The sequence below is a fragment of the Pinus tabuliformis genome, chromosome 5_2, assembly GCF_031772625.1.
Source record: "Pinus tabuliformis cultivar Carrire ecotype Pingquan chromosome 5_2, CPIR1, whole genome shotgun sequence".
NCBI classification, from domain to species: domain Eukaryota; kingdom Viridiplantae; phylum Streptophyta; class Pinopsida; order Pinales; family Pinaceae; genus Pinus; species Pinus tabuliformis.
In genome coordinates this window covers 1,040,008,851-1,040,034,485 of record NC_142306.1, presented here as the reverse complement: position 1 = coordinate 1,040,034,485, position 25,635 = coordinate 1,040,008,851, and the positions used below count along the sequence as shown (strand labels likewise).

General features: G+C 41.0%; 1 protein-coding gene across 5 annotated transcripts in view; it reads right to left on the bottom strand.

The window, feature by feature from the left end:
• The window catches only part of LOC149162784 (uncharacterized), a 99,697-nt gene that overhangs the window by 53,481 nt on the left and 20,581 nt on the right, over positions 1-25,635 (bottom strand). For all 5 annotated transcript variants that reach the window (XM_089437398.1, XM_089437395.1, XM_089437399.1 and 2 more), the window contains 3 exons: positions 17,716-17,852; positions 17,279-17,339; positions 16,902-17,067 (listed from right to left, as the gene is read on the bottom strand). In XM_089437398.1, coding sequence (XP_089293524.1) covers positions 16,902-17,067; positions 17,279-17,339; positions 17,716-17,852 — 364 coding nt within the window. The remainder of the gene's footprint in view (positions 1-16,901; positions 17,068-17,278; positions 17,340-17,715; positions 17,853-25,635) is intronic.

The following is a 25,635-nucleotide window of genomic DNA, read 5'->3' as shown; positions in this document are numbered from 1 at the left end:
TACACTGTTACTGACTTTACCATTGAGCTAGTTACTAATTACGCAGTGACCTGGGTTAACAACAGTGATTAGTAAACAAACACATTATAAACATTACACTGATCGCATGTTTCAATCACTTAATATATATTAAACATCTAGTTTTTCTTCTTCAGGTTCATCTCTAGGAGTATAATAATCACTTTCCTAAATGCTTCTGCTGTTTATTTGCTCAACGTATCTGCTCATGTTTCCCTCATAGAGTATCACCAAACAAGCCTTCGGAAATAAAGAACAGAGACATTGTATAAAGTGCAACCTGCAGATACGGCCACCCCTAGTACTATCACTGTGGAAATTCCTGCTGGACGGCGAAATGTGCACTAGCAGTGACCTTGTTGATCTATCAAGCACAACTACAACAGCCTAACTCTGACATGAAAGGACTGACAGTCAGATAGATCAGAGATCAACTCACTGGCCACCAACACCTCTTATATGCTGCAGTCAGATGAGAGAAATGCCATGATATAAAGATAAGAAAAGGAAATTATATTGTCCAAGGAATGACTAAAATGGTTGGTCAATGGGACTGGAGAAAGAAATACAACCAACGAAAACACTTGCGGGATTGCCTCAGGCTTCTCTGAAAGCATAAAATGAGATAAATTAACTAATACATGAGGAGATTATGGAAAAGCAAGATCAAGCGATGTCAGAAGGAAGAAAAAGAATGAGCAAGGGCTAGATAATAGATATAACAACAAGGAATAACTCAATGTTCATATATAGATGGAGATACATGGAGGGGCAAAGGCAGGGGAACCTCTATCGCCCTCAATCATTGAAAACTTAAAAGGGACAGAATCTTTGGTGGATCCTCAATATCAACCAAAACTCAGTCATCTGAAAGAAAGTGTGATGGAATTCTGATGGGCAGTACTCTGTATTGGACGAGTTTGGACTTGCAATCTCATAGAACTAGGAATGGTGGCCTAGTGGGATCTGGTCTGAGAATTGTGTCATGCGACAAGCCTAGACGAAACTCTACTGGCAATTCATTTACGAGGAGTTGATCTAGATGAGGTACAGGGTTTTATTGATCTAGAAGTTGGTTTGTATTAGGTCCTACAGGTTGCTTATGGTCCACTATTGTCAAGATCAAGGGGGTAAATGAGGTAATCAACCTAACAAGGTTAGTTTTGAGAAGACCCTATAAAATCTATCTCCTGAATCCAATACCTCTCTCAAGGATAGAACTAGGCACTTCCATTCTAGGTACCTAAAGGAAGTAGTGAAGGGTAAGGAAACCTCCAGAATCCCTATACAAGCAAAGAACCTCCCTCTAAGCTCAAAATATACCAACAGCAAAAGATAAGGTGGTCCTCCAACTCAATTTCCTACAGGAGACAAACCCTACAAAACCTCTTTCATCTCAGGATGTGGTGGTCACTCTCAGCTAAATGCCAGTATGAACAAACTCTAAACCAAAAGGCATCTTAGGACTGAGTTCTCTGGGAGGGGAAATCCAGATATCTGGATTCTGAATTTATTGTCTAGAAATGTCCTCTACCATTACCTTGTTCAACCTTGTTTGAGAGGTAGGAAGTGGCCAAGCGCTGTTAAAGGAAATATCTGATTCTAATTGTTAATTAGATATTAGACAGGCATTAGTAAAGTCACTTTGAATTTAGGTTATTTGAGGCTTTATTGCACTTTCGTGTGTTTCTCAGTCTATCCAACATTCATAAAGTGGATTGACTCAACTAGCTTGTAAGTTGTAACCCTATGTAAGACAGCTTTCACTTTCTCATTATTAATGCAATCTTGGTTTCATTTATGTGTCCATTTAATCATTATATGGTATCAAACCCAACATTCTTGATATCGTATCTAGAGTCTCAAGCCTTTAAAAGACAAGGTTTCCACCCTCATGACTTCAACAGTCTAGGTGCCACAAAGTCTGGGTGAGCGCGAAGACATAGGGACTACTGCAAACAGAAACAGATCGAGGGATCATCAGCAGATACATCAATGAGCCAAAAGGATTTCCGATTAATTGAAACCAAGTATTGTTCAATTTTTTCTAATCGAAAGCCTACAGATTAAAGTTCTGAAAGAGAAGAAAGGAAGAGGAAAGACTTGGAGCCACTGAAAGTACACAAGGAATTGGGCCACCAATTTCAACCAGCAATAGTCGTATGAGTGTACAAATCGACTATACCATTGTACAAAAAGGAATTCACAGCTGCCAATGAATTGTACACAACTGTACAGATTGGTCATACGAGCTGTTAGTGTCTGTCAGTCCTGCCAGTCACCAGTGATCAAAAATGCTCTTACAAAGTCTTAGGTCAAATTTTTATATTTTCAAGTCAGTCCTCAAATAAAAATTTGGTCACTGGTTGGTGTTGGTCTAGGTCATCACTACTCCCTTGGTCTGCAAAGTCACCACCCTAAGCATGGTCATGTCATTATTTATTATCATAAGTCTAAATGTTGGTCTAGGTCATCATTGTGGTCTTGAAATCATGTATGGTTGAAAAGTCCAAAGTTTCATAAAGTAGTTAAGAGTACACCTAGTCTCATCATTTGCTTGTGTCATCCATATCCAATGAGAGTCATGTCATCATTCTTGTCACTATCATGGGAGTTAGTGAATTTAGGGAATAAAGTGTTAAAGTGCAACGGTTCACATTGAGATCTTACTTTCCACTTCAAGTAAGATTGCTGCAAGTACTTTTCAGTTACAAGTTACTCTAATCAAGTACATTTGATGTCACCTATCAAATCAAGCCTCCCAACACATCTAACTACCTCCTAAATCCTCCCCTAAGCTTTTCCCATGCCCATTCCCCTCATTTCCTTTACTTTCCCACAAACCCTAGCCTATTGCTACACTTTTGACACTTTCCTAGGCTAGGACTGTTTTTTCCACTTTTGCACCCTTTCCCCTCACCCATTCCCTAAAATTTCACCTCCCTACACTCCCTAACATCTATCCCTACCCCCAATAATTTTCCCAAGAATTTAGAGACCCTAAAACCCCTTCATCTCCCTCAATTTCAGAAACTGCCCAAATCCCCTATTTTTCCCTACACCAAACCCTAATTTCCCTTCCCATTGAGCTAGGGTTTGCTATGGATTATGAGACTACTGAGCAGAGGAAGCATAAAGGAGGCCAAGGACAAGAGGTCTCAAGAGGCAGAAAGAGCAAGAGAGTGAGCCATCTCCTCCACTAGGTCAAAGGGACATTGACAAATCATTTGTTGCACATAGGGACAGTTTTGCTTCAAAATATGTTTCTGACCAAATGGAGATGAATTTTACAAAAGTGAAAGAGGTTTTTGTCAATGATAGGCCAAGGAACAAAAACCTCCTTCAGTTTATGCACAGGTATTATGATTGGGGAGAAATTCCCAAAATACAGTTGCTACAAGAGAGTTGCTGCACTTCTGGAGTAGTCTTGGGAGATTGAATTTTTAGGTGTCTTGGAGCAGGTGTTTGCAGTGCTTGATGACTCTATTGTGTAGCAGACATCCCTAGCTTTCCAACCATACCACTTGTAGCCCAAAACTCCTCTGGGAAGGCCTCCAAATCACTCTCCAAACTTTTCGTTGCATTTTTGCTGATAGCACGCTGCGCTTCTGCAATTTTTGAGTGACCAACTTCAAACTTGGATTCTGAACAAATGGGAAAGTATTTTTGAAAATGGGAGGAGGTTTTTGTTCATAACATACCAAAGAACAAAAACCTCTCTCAGTTTTGTAAAACGTTTTATGGTTAGAGAGATATGGCTCCATCTTTGAGACCTATTTTTGCAGAAAACCCAGAATTTTTGGCAATTTTTGAAACAGTCACTAGGTCAAAAATGCAGCGTGCCCCACGCTGCGCTTTTGATGGGGAGCTCCAAATGACATTTGGTTTGCATATTTGGATTCCTTATCACTTGTACATCACTTCTAGCCCTTGGGAGCAAAATTTCAGCAGGTTCTGGTAGGTGGAAAAGGCTGAAAACTACTCAAAAAACACCTCTCTGCCCTCTTTTTGAAGAGCATGTTGTGCTTTTGGGAGTACCTCTGGGAGAATGAAGTTTTGGAGGGCTAGGAGCAACCTTTTTCAGTTCTTGAAGATTCCATCATGTAGCAGACATCCACAACTTTCCAATGAGCCATCAAGATCCTGATTTGGACCTCGGGAAGGCCTCCAAAAATCAATTCTCCCAAATTCGCTGCGCTTTTGCCTGTAATTACTTTTTCTCACTTTTATCAGCTAGATTTGAGTTTTTATGATGTAATTAATTGTCCTTAATGTAATTATGATGTAATGAAGGGTAAATAAGATGGTTAGAATTGTTTTTATGTAAATTTAGGCCTCATTTATGAGGGCAATTCAGTCAAAGTTTAAATGGAGGATTTGTTTTAACCTCCCTAGACATTAGGGTTTTGTTGAACACCTCATGTAATCAGTTCCTAAACTGAAGGATTCGACCCTGAGAGAGGGGAAGATGGTTTTTAGTCTATATGTATGTATTTTTCAGTCATAGAACAGGTTGGACATCAGAGGTGGGAACACTTGTAGCTTGTACTTCAACTCTTTATTCAGGAAATCAAAGGAGCAGTTGCAGCTATTATCTAGGAATTCATGTGCAGTGAGTTTGTGATGATGTATTTTCTCTGTTATAGTTTTTTATGAATGATATACATCTCTCCTTTCCATATCTTATTTCTTCAGTGATTTTCCTTAAAGGTTATAAGCAGAATTCTTTTCATTAAAGCTCTGTTTTGATGGGAATATCATTTTGTGTAATTTTCCTTCTTACTTAATGAATTCATGGTGGACATGCTCATTAAGACCTTTTTTTATTTCAAACACTACACTAGACTGACAAAACCCTAAAGCCATCACAAAAGTATTGCTACCTTGCTCCTCTATATATTTGTTGTTGTAACCCTTTGATCCTTTGACCTAGCTACCTGGTTTTCATTCCAAATCCAGCATCAAAATCAAATCAAAACCTACCTGAGCCTAGAATATCTAGCCTAACATCTTTTTCCATTCCAGTCATCATTGGTTGTGAATTCATAGAGAGATCCCTCTCTAGTTTAGCAGCGCTAGCTGTTGAACCCTTAGTGGTTTGAGGTTACCTCCTTCAATCTCCCTTCTCAGCCTTGGGATATTGTGGATGATAACACAAGCCAACCATTAAAATTTAGAGCCATATGGTGTAAAAAATGGATAAAAATATTGTTTATTGCAATCAACCGATAATTATCCAATGTATTTAATTCTGAGCAAAATTAATATACTGCAAATACTAAATAAAAACATGATTGCAATATTCACAATAATAAACTGTGGAAACTTGATAGAAAACCAATCATAAAATGGACACAATATTTTTGGACAAACACGTCCCTAGAAAAACCCTGAAGGGCTAAGTCACATGGTTCGGGTTCGAGTTCGACAATGATTAGGTTCAGTTCGAGTTCGAATTTTTTGATGATGTTAGGATGAGGTTCACCATTAGGTTCATCTATATACATTTTCAATATATATACATATATTAACTTTAAAATGAAATATAGAATAAAATAATAAGATATCAACATCAATATACATAAAAATGCTATCACAAACAGGGAAATTTTGCAAGGATAGGATATAAGCATGAGTTGTGACATGAGGTTATGAGTTTTGATCTATCGACTTGGTCAACAGCTATGAGGTTCGATGAGGTTCGTCGAACCTCAAAAAAATTTTAAGGTTCACCAAAATTCGAACCTCGAGGCTGAAGTTCGACGAACCTTGTGATATAGCTGAAGAGAAAACCAATTCTTCAAATCTGAGAGTTTTATTAATCTTCAGCAAATTCTGCAATTGGTGAATATTACAATACTGGTTGTCAAACTCTGGCAAAGCTCCGGCAAAATATTTCTTCACCTCCACAAGTCGATCTAAGCATTGGAAGGCTCACGGCCCACTTCTACAAGCTGACACGACCTCACACTAGCAAATACAGCCAGAACAGCCTCACACGTGCAGCTCCTAGACCCTCTGATGTTCACGACCTGGACAAAATCAGCCTTTCGGCCCTCCAGGCAACTCGTACGACCCTCCTGGAATCCTCAAGGCCTCCTTAACTCACCCTCCCAATCTGCAGAAGAACTCTGGGAGAATTCCTCCTCCAAATCTCGGAAACTGGAAGAATACTAATGAAAGAAAACCCTGGATAATATCCATTGCTTCAACTGTGGTTGAAACCCTCACTGGTGTCAAATCCCAATGATCATTATCATGATCTCCAAGGGTGCCCATCAATTTCCTTTATAATCTCTGGTTGAGAGATCAACAGCCAAGATCTAGATCTAAAATGATTTAATCAATGGCTAAGATCACTTAGAAACTTTTCTAGAAGTCTCTAGAGGAAAATCAACCATGTCTCAATTATTACTAATTAATTAATCTATTTCCCTAAGTTAAAACTTAGGAAAATAATTAAAACTGATTAATTAATTTAATTAAGACATTTACATTCAAAAGAATAACTTGGGCTTGGAGATATTTTCCACTCTTGTGTTCCTAGCCTCACTGACACCACCTGAGGCTAGAACACTTGTCCGAGCTACATCAACCAACACTCCCTCTTAGTAAGGAAGGTGTTCTACGTTGTACACCGTCGTGCTTGTTATGTGGAATTTTGTAATATTCCTAATGGGAAATTTTACAGTGATATTAAGCAAATACAAGTGCATGCAGAAAATTTCAAACAACCATTAGACATCCATAAGAATTACGCCAGAAATGCTCGAAAACCAAGCATTTTTATTAATTCATTGAGAGAGTACAATGTAAGAAGTTAGAACAAGTGCACCTGTGCTCGCCAAAGCAAGCTAGACAATCCCAGGTGATGAAATGCTGCCCGGAAACAAGGAATTTGACCCCTCCTAAAAGGTATTGCGCTGGCCCTAGAAATTCTACACTGCTGGCTGACTTGGAACCACTGTTTGGCCTTCAAAATCTGCCCAAAAAATTCTGCCAAATTAATTCTGAGCTCCCCACCAAAAACCCAGAAAAACCTAGAAAGGGTTTCCTCTAGTTTTGACGCTCCAAATTTGACCCCAAATTCCCAGCACTTCTCCACTGCCATAAACTTTCGACCTGCCGGAAATTTTGTCTTTACAACCCTCCAAAATAGTGGAAAATCCCCTCTAGGCACCCTTCCAGCCTCCACACAACAAACCAGCTCCAAATCCCTTCAACCAAGACCGCCCACAACAGCGCCACCCAAAAACTACGCAAGACTAACACAGTGTTGCGTAGGCCCTGCAAGAGAAATCCTTACAAGTGAGATTGGCTCTTTCTGCTCCTGTAATTTCCTTCTCTCCTCCAACAAATTGGATAAGGAATGTCCAGCAAATTTGTATGGCTCCTAATTCCTGACACCAACTCTCCAAGGAACTGCGTGGCTCTGGTTCTACATCCAAGTTGAGCTAAGGAAATTTGTGGCCCCTGTGCTATGCTTCTCCCTGCCTCCACAAGTCAATGGTTATGACTTCCTAGGGTGGCACTCGAAGTCCACTGAAAAAAGGATGAGTTTCCTCCTTAGGAAACTCTTGTACTCAACAGCACTTGTAACTCTACTAAACAACTAGAGCAACAATGAGAATGTCAAATGATTGAAAAGCCGCAAATGATGTTGCCTTCCTCCTATTTATAATTGTCGCTCCCCTCCTTCATGTGGGCCCCTTCACTAGGCAATTCGAACTCCTTCCTTAGCCATACGAATTTCTCCAACAAGGGGGTGTGTATTTCATGGAGAAGTGGCCCCCACATTCCACTAAGAGAATAATTTTGACCCCCTTGTCCTAAGTGCTTTCCTCCAAAACTGCCTTAGGAACAAAATTGACAAAAATGATAGTATTGTGCTTTTTCTAGCAAAAATATTTAGGAAGGGACATTACAGTCCTCCACTCCCAAATGTTGCTTGTCCCCAAGCAACTACAAAGTTGGATGTTGTAAAATCTACTCACTCTCCCAATGGTTGTTTCATGTCTCAAGCATGAGACATGAAATACATTGTGAATTCGACTCTTTGTGGGTAGCTCCAGCGTGTAAGCTACCTCCCCGACTCTCCTGGTCACCCTGTATGGCCCATAGAAGTGTAGTTTGAGCTTCTTTGCCCCCTTCTGCTTGAGTGAAGATTGTCGATAAGGCTGCAAGTGTAGGTAGACCATGTCCCCCACCTCAAACTATCTCTCCACCCTCTGCCTATCAGCATACATCTTTTGTTGATTTTGGGCTAACTGCAAGTTGTTCTAGAGAGTTCGAAGAATCTCCTGGCTCTCTTTAACCCAATCCTTCTCCATGGGACCCTGCTATCTCAAAATGTCATGTCAGAAAAAGAAAGTGCATCATATCCATAGAGTGCTCGGAAAGGGGGCATACCAATCGACATGTGATAAGTGGTGTTGTAGCAGAACTCCCTTAGATGAAGCCACTTCACCCATGCTCTCTGTTGTCCCGTCACATAGTTGCGTAGGTACCCCTATAGCCACTAGTTCACACTCTTAGTTTGCTCATATGCCTATGCGTGATAGCTGGGGCTGGATGTGAGCTCAATCTCTATCAACTGGAAAACCTCCTGCCAGAAAGCCCCCATGAACCTGCTATCCCTGTCACTGACTATGTTCTTTGGAATTCCACTGCTGATTTGTGGTAGCATAGGATGTGCTCTAGCCATGAAAATTGGTGGAGAGGCTAAAGCACATGAGATCTCCAAGACCCATAAATGGTTTGGGGGAATTCCACCTAGTTGGAGAGATAATAAAATAATTAACATTTTTAATGGGGTTCCTAAGTCTAAACTTAGGAAAATTAAATTATTAATGGGTATTAATATAAAACTGGATGAGAATGTTCTAAATGACATGGATCAAATCAAATCTAATTTTAGTCATTGATTAGGGACGTAATCTCGATCGTTGAAGACTCAACAGGAAAAGTATAAGAGGAGGCTTAAGGGTCAGTTGGAGATACACCAAGATTGATCAGTCAGTTCGATTTTCTGGAGCGGGGTTCGCTGAGAAAATTCGAACAAGTGATCTGAGTTGCAGCGAGGGGCAGTGAACAATGTTTTAAAAACCGAAATCGGTGACCGGACCGGTCCACCTAATGAACTGGGTTTCAAACCGAGACTGGTCAAGTCTAACGAACCGATTATAAAAATACATTAAATAATTAATTTTTAATGAAAAAAACTATTTTTAACATTTAAAACCATGATTCCAAGCCAATAGAAACAAAATATGCAAGGTTTGCTCATCTATATACCATGTAAAGGTGAATATATCAAAATGGCATCGAGTGCAATACATATCCGCAACAAAATACATAATCAATGAGGCTCTAAATGGCCTCTAGAGTCCGAAAACAATGCTCTAAGCTATGGGGTCACTGAACTACTACAAGTCTACATATCAGTGATCAACAACATGATCACTCCTTATCATGATCAAACTCATCACCACTACTAGACAAGAGATCATCAACATGAGCTACATAAATAATATGCCTCCGAGTTTGAGGACTCCTAAAACTCCTCTACAACTTTAGTAGTAGCAAAAATAGACATCAAAACTACAAATCACTGATCAACATGGTCACTCATGAAACTCATCATTGATTCAACGCTACTATAAATACATAAACATCATCAACAAGAGATACATGAACATCATCTAGCTCAAGGTCTTCAGACTTGGATTGCTCAACCTTATAACATGATAGAAATTGAAAAGGTTTAACATGCCTAACCAAGGTTTGAGTGAAGGGTTCATCTCCTCAACCTTATAATGTGGTAGAAAAATATTAGCATGCCTAACCATTTGTTTTCCTTTGGGTGAAGGGTGCATTCTTGTTAAGGCCATGGTAGAGGAGTTCAACAATCAGTACCACCAACATCAACAAAGTTCAACAATCAATGCCACCACGATCAAGGTTCTTAAAGGGCTTCATGCTCTTGATCCAATACCAATTTCATACCCTCACACATGATAGAATCAAATGGAAACATTGCAAACCCCCAAACCATGAAATCCTTAAAGCCATTAAGTCTGCTGAATTTTGAGTGAAATCTAAATTCTAGTTTCTGCATATGAAATCCAACGAGGTCGATACCACTCTCAAACATCCTGAGTCATTTCATGGTAATGTTAAAAATTTAAGTAAAAGGATGAAAATGAAAATTAAAGGAAATGTCACTTTTACTTTAAAAATTTAACATTACCATTAATTGCCAACATTGTTAGGGTTGAGATGTGTCAGGGAAATGAGAGGGTAGGCATGTTTTTCTTGGAAGGACTATTTTTGGAGGAAAACAACCCCAAATTTCCCTCAAACCAACTTCAAAAGTCACAAAAATGCATTTTGTGGGCGTTATAGTTGCCCTAGCAATAAACCGGTCGGTTTAGGACAAAACCGGTCAATTTTTAAAACACTGGCAGTGAGTACATAGCAAAGAGGCAGAGATAGTGCCAGAGGGCCAGCGCAGTGATTGAGGAGGCTACGCAGAGGCAGCTAGAGACTGCGCAGAGGCTGAGGGGCCTGCATGGGTGACACAGAAGGCCAGAGAGCTGACGCAGAGAGGCAGAGGGCTAACGCAGGGGGTTCCAGAGCTACGCAGAGGCTAGCAGGGCTGACGCAGAGCCTTGGAGAAGCGTCGGAAGGATTTTCATGGGGCAGACTAGTGCTGAGAAGCTGAATATCTACTTCCGAGAAGAGGTATTACTGCCGTGTAGAAATCTCTGTTGGGTGAGCCAGTTTGGCACCCTAGTTGTACTCAAGAAAGCTGCTTAATAATAAAACCCTCAAAACTGCTGCATCGGTTTTCCCGCATTGGGTTTTGCGGGGATGATTGTCCAAAAATAACGGTGTCCCTTGTGTGTTTGTCTATTATTTCAGTTAATGATCTATATGTGAGTTGAGACTACATTTGTGTTTATTTTCAGTATTTATATGGTTAAATAACTTGTTAAGGAATAAACAAGTAGGTGAAATAAACCAGATAATGCAATAGGATTTCTAACGTGTCAGACTTAGAAATTTCAACAATGTAGCCGGAACACCTCCCAAAAGAACAACTCGGCCACCTGAGAGGCTAAAGATCTCGATGGGATGGCAAAGAAATGAACAAACTTGGTCAACCGGTCGACCACCACGTAGATACAATCTCGCCTCTGTGTAGTCGCAATCGGGAGCTCTGTGATGAAGTCCATGGACACACTCTCCCACTTTCTCTCCAGAATGGGGAGCGACTTTAGTAAACTTGCGGGGTGCGATAACTCTACCTTGTTCCTCTGACAGACAACGCACTCCTGCACATGCCTCAATACGTCCCCTTTGAGTCCCTACCAAGAGAACCGCTCTCGGATGGCACGATATGTCTCAAGGAACCCTGAGTGCCCTGCTAGAGGGGAGTCATGAGCGGCCTGAATAATCTTTACCTTGAGCTAAGATCTGGGCACTAAGTATATCCAGTCCTTGTAGTATATTACATCATCCATCACCCTAAACCTGCCATCCCTGTGTGTGCCATCCAATATCTCACAAGTCTGCCTGTCCTTGGAGTACTCAACCAAAAGTTGAGCCTTCCAATCGTGAGTAACGTCCAAAAAAGATAGTACTGCAGGCCTCCAGGAAAGTGCATCTGCTACTATGTTGTGCTTGCCCTTAACATATTCAATCTCGAAATCATAAGCCTGGAGCTTACTCACCCACTTTTGCTGCCTCTCCTGCAATGACTGTTGCTCTAAGAAAAATCGAAGACTGTTGTGGTCAGTCTTCACCTTGAACCGGTTGCCCACCAGATACTGCCTGAACTTGGCTAGCGCATGCATCACAGCCAACATCTCTTTGTCATAGACAAAGTACAACCGCTCGTGGGGTAGCAGTTTTCTGCTCTCGAATGCAATAGGATGGCCTCCCTGTGTCAACACAGCCCCAACTCCCTCACCAGAAGCATCACACTCCAGTACAAATGGCCGTGTGAAATCCGACAATGCCAAAACAGGACAGTTGCTCATGACCTTCTTGAGGCGCTCAAAGGCCTCCTGTGCCACCTACGTCCACTCAAAAGCCCCCTTTTTTGTCAAATCGGTGAGGGGTGCTGCAAGCTGTGAGAATCCCCTCACGAACCTCCTGTAGTAAGTGAAAATGCCCAGGAACCCTCTCAACTTAGTCACATTCCTGGGTGTTGGCCAATCCAAGATGGCCCTAATCTTCTCTTGGTGTACCTTCACTCTGTCCTCCCCAATCACATGCCCAAGGTACAACATCTCTGTCAGTCCAAACTCACATTTGGACATCTTCACATACAGTTGTTGCTCCTCTAATATGTGAAGTACTACCTCCAAGTGTTGAAGGTGCTCCTCCCAAGTCCGGCTATAGATGAGTATGTCGTCAAAGAAGACAAGGACAAAGCGTCGCAACTGCCCACGAAACATGTGGTTCATACAAGACTGGAATGTAGTCGGAGCATTGGTTAGCCCGAAGGGCATCACCAAGAACTCAAAGTGTCCATAGTGGCAACGAAAGGCAGTCTTAGGGATGTCCTGCTCCCTCACCTGGATTTGGTGATACCCCGAGCGCAAATCTATCTTAGAGAAGTATCTCACTCCTCTAAGCTCGTCCATCAACTCATCAATGTGCGGGATAGGGTATCTGTTCTTCAATGTCTTCTTATTGAGGGCCTTGTAGTCAATGCACATGTGGAGTGTCCCATCCTTCTTCTTCACCAGCACCATGGAAGAAGCAAAGGGACTCGAACTAGGCCTGATGTGCCCCAATCTCAGCAGCTCCTGTATGGCCCTCTCTATCTCATCCCGATAGGCTTTGGGGTGCCTATACGAAGTAGTGATGACCGCATGCACCCCCTCCTCCAACTCAATAGTGTGCTCAAACCCACGATCTGGTGGTCTGCCTGGTGGGATCTCCCCAAAAACCCCCTGGTGCCTCTCCAACAAGGCTAGTATGTCTGGATGCACAAGTCGTGTCAGAGCCCCTGTCTCTGAAATCCTAAGCTCCATCGTCCACTCTATGTCCCCATGTCGTAGATTTGCCTCCATCTTGTAAGCGAAAACTGCCAGGGGTGGATAAGAGTGCATCCCTCTCAGCACTAAAAGCTTGAGATGGAGTTTACAGGCCCAGATAGGTAGGAAGTTGTTAGTGCTGAGAGGGATGCACTCTTATCCACCCCAGGCTGACGCAGTGCCTGCAAGGGTTGACGCTAGAACATCCCTGGGCGGATGACGCAGTACCTGCAAGGGTTGACGCTAGAACATCCCTTGGTGGATGAGCAGTGCCTGCAAGGATTGACACTGGATAGCGTAGAGGCAGCGCAGAGCTAGAGCAGGGCTTGCCAGGGGCACCTCATCCAGTAGCTGAAACAACCAAGACTTTTTCTCAGTGATTGTGTGAGGCAAAACTCACAAAGCTTCTGTCAGTATTTATCTTTGTAACTGAATAACCCTGTGAGGTATTCAGTGATGTATTCAGAATTTGCTATTGCTTAATAATAATAAACCCTCAGAGCTGCTGCACCGGTTTTCCCGCATTGGGTTTTTCCGGGGACTATTGTCCAAAAATAACGGGTCCTATGTGTTTCTATTTTCCTTGCTCAAATTTTATGCTTCGTAATCATATTTTGATGTAGGTTGCTTCAGTACTTCAATGTTTCAAGAAGAAATTTGAAATAAGCTTGTAACGTAATTTTCAACCTAGGTGAAGTAGATTCAGTTGGTTGCAGTAGGATTCCTGAGATTGTTAGATCTAGGAATTTTCACACCCAGAGACAGCAAGTAGCAGGTCATCTATAGCCAAGGTCAGTGTCAGATCACCAGTGGAAGTGAGATTTTTCTCACTAGACTTTTGTCAGTCATTTTCTCTGTATGGAAAGCTAGATTTGAGCTTCCATAGATTTGTACTCAAATTTACTACTGCATAATAATAAAACCCTTAGTTGTTGCACCGGTTTTCCCAAGTTGGGTTTTTTCGAGGACATTGGTCCAAAAATAATTGTATATTATTGTGTGTGTGCATCTATTCTTCTAGTGTTTTTATTTCTTCCGCAATATTTATTTTGTGAAGGCTGCAGTGTATATGTTTCAATATTTGTCGTAGGAAACTACAAATAATTTGTTTGATTAATTTAACAAATAGAAGAAACATTATCAGTTGTTGCAGTAGGTTTCAAGGTCACCGAATTTTGACATGGTATCAGAGCACAAATAGAAGTCAGGGAGCTTAGTAGCAGCAACTCATGGATATGAGGGATAATACGGTCTCTAATCCGCTCAAGAATAATCCCCCTCGCCTTGGTGTCATTCTTGTCATGTTAAGCCAACTGTTGGGCATCTATAGGTGGCACTATTTGTTGTTTCACAAACTCTAGCACCCCAATATCTTTGAACACCACTGATATTCGCTCCTTCCATGCACAGAAATTCGAGGCTCCCTCTAAATTGTGATCTAACCTTAGTCCTAAGAACGCCATATTGTTATCAAAGGAACTGCTCTACTCTTCAAACTCTAGCGCAAGCCTTCTGCTTGATTTGCGTTGTCTACTAACTAGTCAATCTGGTGTTGGTCTTTATACTGATCTCTGCTCTGATACCATGTTAAATTTCCATGAAACTCTAGAACTACTTAGATGAATAATTGAAACTAATTAACTTTCACCAAGATACAAAGCTTCTTAACAACTTATAAGCAATGGAATAAAAACACATGCACAAATTGACACATTTTTCTCAGGAAACCCAACAGGGAAAACCTGTTTGCTTGAAGTGGCTATTTTGTTGATCGTTCTTGAGCACTTGGATCTATTACAAAGCAATGTCTCTCTTGGGAGACAGATTCCTCTAGTCACCAAAAGAGGGAAGAAAAAAATTAGTCACATAAAATTCCTATTGGTCCATTAAATGTTTCTGAACAAGGATTGATTTTGATTTTTCATGTTCCAAGTATGCTATCTATGTTGGATTGCCCACACGTTGATTTTTGTATTATCGAATGTGCTCTAGCATCGATATTTTGCAGAGAGGCTAAGACACATGCATTCTCCAATACCCAAAAATCGTTTGGGAAAATTCCACCTAGAGATGGTTTAATGAATATAATTAATCATTTTCACTGTATTCCTAAGTCTAAACATAGGAAATGTGATTAATTAAAGGGTATTAATTAAATCTGGTGTGAATCTTCTAGAAGAAGACAAAGATCAACTCCCAGTTAATCTTAGCCCTTGATTATGTTTTAATCTTGGTCGTTGGTGCTCCAACGAGAGATTATAAGGAGCTTGATGGGCACTTGGAGAACACACCGAGATAGTGAGATCTAGAGATCGAATTTCTCAAGAGTAGCAGCGCTGAGTTGCCGGAGAGAGATCGAGTGATCTTCTTGCAGTGAGGGGCAGAGATAGTAGACCGGAGGGGATTTTTCCAGTTCCAGAGAGTGCAAGACAAAGAAGGCAACAAGAGGTTCAGAGAGGCAGCGTAGTGCCACGCAGAGGCAGCGCAATGCTTCATAGGGAGTCTGTAATTTTGCTAGGAGCAGTCCAGATCTAGTGCCGGAAGCTGGGGCATGAGACCGGAGAGCCAGAGAGTAGAGTTCCAGTCAGCAAAATGATCAACAAGAAGGGTGACACAGTTCCCAGTAGGTTGACGTAGAGGCTACGTGGGGCTAGCCATCTAGAGCCTGGATCAGATTCAAATCGCCGGTGACAGTGTGAGAATATTTCTCACTACCTCTTTGCTAGTGTATTCTTTGTATCGGATGGCCAGCTGGGCATGCAATGATTTGTACTCAAATTACTAGCGCATAATAAGAAAACCCTCAACTGCTGCACCGGTTTTCCAAGTTGGGCTTTTCCGGGGACATTGGTCCAAAAACAACGGTGTATTTGTGTGTGTGTTTATTTCTCTCCAATGCAGTGTTTTGTTTCCGCAGTATTTTATGTTGTGATGGCTGCAGTAGATTTTATTTCGATGTTTACTGTGTAACACTGTAAATAACTAGATTCAGAAATTAACAAGTAGGAGAAATTTAATCAGTTGTTGTAGTAGGGAATCAGGTCGCCGATTTTTCACATGACCAAGTATAATCTGCATAAACTATGGTCCCCAACAAAGCTCAGAACAATCTTATTGAATCTATACAAAAACAGAAAATTAAGGTCCGCATAAAGCTCACATACCTGATAATTAACAATACACATCAGTTGAAACTTGTATTACCAAGAACTTCAGATGCTAAAACCTACTTGATCCTGATGCTCCAACAAGAGACTTCTTTTAGATAGCATGAGGAGATTTCTTTTAAGAATCGCATTTCTCTCTAAACGGACATGCAGATGAGATGATATGCAGTCTCTGTAGTTAGTTTTTTCATAATACTAACAATAATCATCTAATTTTAAGTTCACTGCCAAGCCAGACACCAAATTGGTGTATGAGACCCCCTTGTTTGTGAAACAAGGGACCCAACTCCACACAGTAATTTAATTGTTAAAGTATATCAAGGGGTACATACTCCACTCTGGATTTGAACCAGTGACCTCTTACGAAGAAACACGTGTTCTTAACCATTAGACCCACTCAAGCTGTACTTAACCATTGGCCAAAGACTGGCTTCTATAAATCCATTAGGAAAAGAATCTTGCTAAAATTATATATTATTCTTGATCCCTACTCTGCCCCTTGACTTAGAAAAAACTAAGATTAGCTAACATGGATTTCTCTTTTACATTCAGTGCATCAGATCCAAGTTACTGCATCAGCGTTTTTATCTAAAACATAATTTTTATACAAGCATTTTAACTTTTTTCTTTGAAACTAAAAGAGACTAAAGAAGTACAGCCATATTACCTTTCTGCCTCTTGTAGATCAATCTTTTGTGACCTTACCAAGTCACTCTTGTTTGCAGCAATTGCTAATACTATATCCTTAGAGGCCATTTGACGAAGTTCCTTCACCCAATTCCTAACTCGAGTGAAGCTATCTTTGTCCATGATATCGTATACCAATAATGCTGCTGCACTTGCCATCATAAAAAGTAATAATGAAGCAAATGGCATAGATCAGATCAAAGGATAAAGTGCCACAATGAGAAGACAATAAAGAAATCATCAATCAAGATCATGTACAAAACAGGACCATTCTGCTAGTTTTTCCTAACTCATAAATTGTAAATAATATCAAAATAAGTAGACCCCAGATACAGAAAACAGGGAACAAACACAAACCATCTGCATCTCGATAATAGATTGGGCCTAGAGCATGAAATCGTTCTTGTCCTGCTGTATCCTATATAAGAATAAGAAACACAATTCTTAGAACAAATTTTTAACCACTTCTGTCCTGAAAGATCCAAATGCATGTTCCATTGTATTAAGTACGACTAATCAACACTGAAGAACACTTATATCATAAAAAATTAAACATAAGTTCTGGGTTCCTAAACCTGATCACTCAACCGTGATTATCCCATCTTCAATAGCCAGATGTGCTTATCTATTTTAAGTGCATACTATGTAACTTTTGTGTACTGTTCATCCAGTCTAGAAAAGATGCCCACAGAAAAAAACTAGAATGACTGTATAAACTACAGTACAAGTTTCATTTACCAAGAATCAACCAAACAAGGCCACAAAGTTTTTCATTTTGTATTTCAAAAGCTCACCCAAATGGCAAGTGTCACTATTACTCCATTGATATTGAGGCGCTTGGTCAGGTAGGAAGCTTGAACTGTTGCTGTTTGTGAGTCAGAGAAGACATTATTTACATATCGCAACACAAGGGACGTTTTTCCAACTCTACCTGCAAAACATGATTTTTAGCTCGTTATTAAACAACTTGTACCAAAAGCATACACCATAGAACTACTAACTAAATGACCATTTTCACATGTCTCAAATGCAACAGTGACAAAATGGCACTTTGAGGTTGGGAAAAGAATACAAATAGTTAGAAATGACAGTGAGAGGCTAAAAGCAATTCAAACTGAAAGAAATCAGTATAATGGACACAGCCATATATCCGGGCCATTGAATATCTGCAATACACAAAAATGCCAAAAATACTTACGTGAAAGCAAGAAAATTTCAAGAAGACATAAAAGATAGAAGTGAGTATGCAATTGCTAAGAAATTAAGATGAAGGAAACAAATATCCAGAACCGATGAAGTTGAAAAATCAGAGCCAACATGAAGATGAAGAAAAGAGAGCACAAATATAAAATGGAGAATGCTAGCTTGAAAACTGAAAAACTCCAAGACTGTATAGGTTATAGAACAAATGAAAAAACAAGAAAAATTCACTCCAAGATTTGATGCAGGTATAGATCTGTTAAATAAAATAAGAAAGTCAAGCAGAAAAGAAATGAAATTATATTCATGTCCAATAATGACTGAAGCAGTTCAATGAGACTTGAAAGTACAACATACCAAAATGGGTGATATCGGGGAGTGCAAAAGTCATCTCTCCAGAATACAAAAGAAAACCTAGAGCTAGAAGAACAAAAAGAAAACCCTATGTATAGAAGAGAACCAGCTATAAAGAGCAATGTCACATGTGCCCATAGATAATATATAAGCGATGAAAACCTCAAAGTGCTTGATTGCTGAGTTAAGACAGAAAACCCTCCTCAGCTCAACATCAGCTCAAGTCACACAGAGAAAGGTATTAGTCATCAGAAAATTGTTCGCTACAATTTGACCAAGCTTATAAACTTTCATAACTGCAAACAATCTTCCAGTTGTGAGCCAGAGACTCAGCACAAAATGAAGCATTGGAGGAATTGAAGGTGTCTTTGGGCTTTACAAGCCTACCAATGAGTAAGCCATATTGATTTTGGGTTAAGCGTCCCATACATCTTTATATTTAAAAAAGGGCAGGAAGAAGGGTGTAATCACTCAAGTGAATGTAAGAGACCACTGTTAAAATTTGGGTACCAGAGGACAGGTGGTTCCCTAAGGCTTTGATCTTTGGCCTAGGGAAAAGTGTCCAAATTTATTTGTACTTTTCTCCTAAAGTGACTTTATAAGTGGTAAAAGTGACTTTATAAGTGGGAAAGTTATATTCTAATTTAAAAGTGACTTTATAAGTGGTAAAGTTACATTCTAATTTAAAGGTGACTTTATTAGAGTCAATGAAGAATTAGAAAGTGAAAAAGTGACTATGGAAATAAAAAGCTAAGTGGGTCTTTATTTAAGTGGGTGAGTTAAAAAATAGAAAGTGAGAATTAAATGCACATTTATTCTCATCCCTAGATCTAAATGAATCTCAACCATTAGATCTTAGGGTAACCCAAAAGGTCATTTAAAGAGTAAAAGGAGAAGAGAAAAGAAAGCAAGGAGAAAATTTTTGAGCAGTGAAGAAGTGAAGGAAAGCAGCAAGAAGACATTTCAGCAAATCTGGGCAGCAGTATTTATTGGCACGCATCCCAAGGCAAAACCGTACAGCAGGAGAAAGGCACAAATATCGATGAAGAGGGACAGCACAGAAATCGAGGAAGAGGGACAGCAACAAGGGCATGAATTTCAAGGCAATCGTACTGTTGAAATCCATACAATCCGTACAGGAAGTTTTGGGCACGTTTCTCGAGGCAGGACGTACAGCATTTAATGTTGTTTTATTGCTAGAAAATTTATGTTTTGGCTATTTGCTGATTGACACAATTTTCGAGGTGGAGTTCAAGCACGGAAATTGAGATAAGTTGTAATTTGTGGTTGCTGGAATTTTTACTATGTATTTCAATTTCTCTGTAAAAGCATTTTCAGAAATAAAGAAGAGCTCTCAAACTGGTTTTCCCCAAGAGTTGTAAGGGGTTTTTCCAGGGTCACATTGACCAAAAATCACTGTGTTATTTTCTCTGTGTGGCTGTCATAATTTTGTTGTGTTTTATTTCTGCAATTTCAGCAGTTGTGAAATCTCTAAATTTGTGTTTTCAGAAAATATTGTCATTTCCAGATTTTAGAATTTTTATCATGCTTGGATTTAAAACTAAATGCATGGAGTGATAAGGAAAACTGATAACCAGAGTGGGGGTTGAAATTTCTTCATGGTATCAGAGCTTGGTTGGCTGAAAAGTGTAGTTTGGGACAGCAAAGTGAAAATTACAACAAGCTGATTTTTACATAGAAAACAGAAACCTTTACCACAGATTTGAAAATTTCAGTTTGGTAGGACAGTGAAACATGTCTTTGGGTTTGAGAGTTGAAGACAAGTTGGATGGGCAGAACAACTACAGTGCATGGAAGGAGAGAATCCAGAGCATCTTTGAGGAAACAGAAGTCTGGGGCATTATGGTAAATACCACACAGAACCCAATAGCAGTACCTGTTGACCCTGTACAGTTGGTAGAGTTTAACAAAAAGAATGCTAAGACAAAAAGATTGATTCTGGAAGAAATCAAAAATCATGTCATTCCTCATGTGAGAGGAAAGACCTGTGCACATGAGATGTGGACAGCCTTGACCAATCTTTACCTGAGCTCAAATGAAAACAGAAAAATGGTCTTAAAGGAGAAACTGAAGGCCATTAAAATGGATACGACTGACAGTGCTACAGCATACCTCACAAAGATCACTTCAGTGAGATGAGTTGGCAGCCGTAGGTGAGATCATTGCACCCACTGAGTTGGTGAGGATTGCTTTGAATGGTCTTCCCAAGACTTAGGAGAATTTTGTGAATGGCATTGTTGCACGAGAAAACCTTCCCGATTGGGAGAGGTTGTGGGATGATTGCATTCAAAATGAGATCAAAAAGAACCATCTTGGGGCAGCCAAACAGGTGGAGGAGGATGACAATGTGGCATTGTTAGCAAGAGGCAAGAAGGGCAGAGCAAAGAAGCAAGCTTCCAACAGTGGAGGCAAAGGCAAAGGTAAAGGCAAGCAGTAGAACAAGGAGAAGGACTATTCCAAAGTCAAATGTTGGAATTGTCAAAAGTTGGGACACTATGTTGTTGTGTGTCCGGAGAAGAAGAACAAGAAAGGGAAAGACAAACCCATGGCAGCTTTTGCAGAGATAGAGAGCTTAGAGCTTTGGTCGGGAGTTTGGGTTCATTGCTTGTGAGACCACTAGTGCAGGATCACCTACCATACAGGTTCAGAGGGAGTGTGCATTCCCCGCTACTAGCAGAGCATCTTCTAGCATTTGGTATGTTGACAGTGGTGCTTCCCGCCACATGACAAGAGTCAAAGAGTACTTCTCAGAGCTTTCAGAGGGTGACGCTGATATGGAGGTAGTACTTGGTGTTGATGGCATTGTTAGAGCAGTCAGTGTGGGGACATTGACATTTGATAGGGGACCCAAACCTCCCTTGAAAGTGTCAGATGTTCTATATGTGCCTGGAATGAAAAAGAACCTGATATCCGTCTCAGCACTTGAGGACAAAGGGTATGATGTGTTGTTCAGGAGAGGGTTGGTGCTTATATATCCTAGGGGAACTCCAGCTTCTTCAGCTAGAGAGATTAGTGTGCGCCATGCCAAGGTGTACAAGTTCTCATTCCAACCCCTGATGGCATTGAGTAGCGGCACCCAAGACAGGACCGACCGCAGATCTAGCAGTTCAAAGTTGTGTGAGATTTGGCACCGCAGGATGGGGCACATGTATCATGGGGCCTTGAGTACATTGCGAGAGATCACCACTAGTGTGTCAGATTTCAGTTCTGATCACCTTGATCTATGCAGAGGATGTGCTATGGGGAAGTTTGCCAAATCCCCTTTTCCCAGCACTCACAGCAGCGCAACCGGGATCCTTGACTTGATTCATACCAATGTGAGTGGTCGGATGTCTCATGTATCCTTGAGTGGCTATGAGTACTATGTTTTATTCATTGATGACCACTCCAGGAAGACCTAGATTTATTTCTTGAAGACCAAGAGTGAGGTCTTCACGCGGTCTCAAGAGTTCAAAGCTCTTATGGAGACCCAGACAGGTAGGAAGATCAAGGTCCTCAAGTCGGACAATGGAGGGGAGTATACCCTTGGTGAGTTTGTTGATTTTTGTGCTGAGGCAGGCATTAGAAGGGAGTTCACAGTTCCTTACAACCCCCAGCAAAATGGGGTTGCAAAGAGGAAGAACAGATCCATTGCAGAGGCTGCCAAAGCCATGCTTCATGATCAGGGGTTACCTTTATTTTTGTGGGCAGAGGCCTGCAACACTGTTGTGTACTTGCAGAACAGGAGTCCACATTGTGCCTTGGGGAATGTGACTCCGAAGGAGGCTTTTTCTAGGAAGAAGCCTGATGTTGGGCACTTTCGTATCTTTGGGTGCCTTACATATTCCTATGTCCCCAAGGAGAACAGGACCAAGCTAGAGCCCACTGCAGACAAGGACATCTTTGTGGGTTATAGCGAGACCTCGAAATCTTATCGGATTTATATTCCTACGCAGAGGAAAGTGGTTGTCAGGCAGGATGTGAAGTTCGAGGAGGAGAGAACTTTCAGGAGGTCATGGGAGTTACAGTATCCAGAGTCACTAGACCCTCAAGAGCAGTTGAGTCAGTCACAGGGATCCAGTGGTTAGGGATCAGGAGGTACATCGATTACAGTGTCAGGTCCATCAATGAGCAGTGGCTCTCAAAGTCAGGTGGGTGGTTCTTCGAGCAGCATGTAGGGCAGTCCGCAAAGCAGTTCACAGGGTAGTCCACTAATGGACAGTTCGCACGGTACTTCAACATCTACAGGCACAGATTCAGGCATGAGGTCAGTTAGCAGGCCTTCAGGAGTTTAGGCTTTTGATGATGATGAGGATTCTTTCACTCCAGTGGCAGAAGTATGCTCAAGGAAGAGGAAGCCCAAGTGGCTTCAAGACAGTTGTTGGGCCAAAGGGACAGGTTAGAGAGAGTAAACCAATGTTGCACGAAGCGCTTCCCCCCCCCCCCGGTGGTTCCAAGCCCGGAAGCGCGTCCCATGCAAAAGCGCCTAGGAAGCTTCGCCGGAAGCGCGCTTCCGATTTTTTTTGCCGCTTCCTGGACTTTTCGGAAGCGTGGGTCGGAATCGCCACTTCCAGGCCTCCGAAGCACGCTTCGTACGGCACTTTGGAGGAGGAAGCATACGCTTCCGGAAAAGGCCGCGCACAAGGCAAAAATTCGTTTTTATTTTTATTTTTTTTTAATTTATGTTGACTTAGCATAAAGGGGGTGGGTTAGGGTGAGGTTAAGGTGAGGAATGAAGGGAATAAAGCCCCCATTCATTCCTCATTTTCTCACTTTGAGTTTATGAGAGTTGGAGAAGAGAAGAGAGGAGAGGAAAAGAGAAGAGAGGAAAGGAGAGGAGAAGAGAGGAGAGCTTAGAGGAGTGAAGGAGGAGGAGCTTGGAGCAAGAGCTTGGAGGACTTCATCTACAAGAGTTAAAGAAGTAAGTTCAAACCCCAAACTCCCTTATTTTTTTGACATTTTTTTTGTATTTTTCTCCTCCCTCTCCTACTCTTTCCCATTGTTTCTACTTGCTCCTTTACTTACAGGTTGTCCACCATCTATATCCATATTCCAAGATGATGTTCTTTTGGCTTCTATGTATCATTCCACTCTTGGTTTTAATGATGGCCAAGGGGAATAGGAATAGAAACGAAGAAACACAAGAGGACAGTGGTCCCAATATGAGTGACCCAATGTATGATGAGGAGGAAGAGTTTGAAGAGGAAGGGGATGAACCTGAAGGGGAAACTGAAACACTAGATGGGAAAGTTGCATTAACACCCTTGTGGAACTATGTGACCAAACTTGAAGGGGGAAAAGGTGGTGGAACTTACAAATTTGTGTGCCCTCATGGTTGTCATGGAGGAAAACCATATTGTGGTTCATATACCCGTGTGAGGAGGCATCTTTGTGGGGTGTTGGACAGTGATGGAAAAAAGGGTCCTATGGGGGTACAAATTTGCCCAAACATTTCAACTGAAGAAAGAAGAAAATACATCCAAATAGAGGAGGCTGCACAACAAAAAAACAAGAAACAAAAAACTCATTCTGAATCAAGTGCAACCTCTAAATTTGGTAGCTGTTCATCTCCTCATGGTACTTCTGCAAGCTCTGGAGGTAGAAGAACAATAGGGGATTTCCTTAATGTTGCTGGGAGGGATGATGTGGATGGAAAGATAGTCTGTTTTCTTTGTGCTTGCGGTGTACCATTCAATGTGCTTCGCTCTCCCTATTGGCACGAAATGGTAAACACTTCTTCTGCAGAGAGGTGTTGGAGCTCTTATTCTTTCATCCACAGTGTTAAAAGGAACAGGTTGAATTTAGACCGGGCAGAGAGCTTGGTTTATGTTCATTACAACTTGCGATTGTTGTCCCATTACTGTGAAGATGCAAAGTCTAATAAAGACTTGTTGACTTGGGACAAGAATCCAGAGGAGCCCAATTTGGAGGATGGAGTGTTGCGACTAGAGCAATTAGAGGATTCTCTTATCCAGGTATGTCCATTGTGGTATGAATTTTCCAATTTTCCCTTATAAAGCATTTCTCTAATTCATGTTTTTAATTTTTTTGTTAACTAGTGTTTTTTTTTTGCATGAATTTTTTGAGCGATTCTAGGATGATGACACGGGTGTTGATATGCCACCACCCCCACCCCCATCTGGTCCCTTGGTTTCTAGGTTCCATGGTTCAACACCAACGGCAGGGGGTTCTTCTTCATCAGTTCCAGTGCCACGACTTACACAGGGACCATCTTCTTCATTGCCACCACGTGGAGGCCCGCCATCACGTTCTATTCGTGGTGGAAGGAGGAGAGATTAGTAGATATATTCACAATCTACTTCTTTTTGTCATAGATTACTCATTAGACTTGTAGACTTGTGAATTTGAATTTTGAACCTTTTTGGCTTGGCGGTGACCAAGTGACATATTTTGTAAACATTATTATTTGAATTTTGGACATGACAAATGTTGACAGTTGCTCACTTGCTAGATAAATCATAATATGCTCTATGTTTTATGTTTTATAATATGCTTAAATGTTTAATGTTTTATAATATGCTTAAAAATTTGATGTATGTTTGTAATAGCTAGAATATAGATGATTGTTGTACATACTAGTAACTACAATGGAATCATGGATGCCATATCTATCTTGATTTATGCAAAAATATGCAAGTTTTCATGTCTTCTACAATTAATTTGGTATTTGGGATGTTTGTTTTGAGTATAAATGCAAAAAAAAAAAAAAATATATATATATATATATATATATATAGCAAACGCTTCCGTGGACGCTTAGCCTCCTAGATTTTTGGAAAATGACGCTTCCGCGTCCCCACTTCCAAAAAACATCCCCGCTTCGTCCCTGCTTCGTGCAACATTGGAGTAAACCACCTGAGTGATTCTATAGTTACATGGCATTGGTAACAAGCATTGTTGACTCCAAGCCTTCTAGTTATGAGGAGGCTGCCAGCCAGCAGGTCTAGAGAGAGGCCATGGTGGAGGAGTATTCTTCTATTATGAAGAACGATGTTTGGGAGGTAGTGCCGAGGCCTGAAGGTAAATCAGTTGTTACTTCCAGATGGCTCTACAAGATAAAGCATGTTGCAGATGGTAGCATCGAGAAGTTCAAAGCTCGATTTGTGGTGAGAGGGTTCTCACAGGTAGAGGGAGTTGAC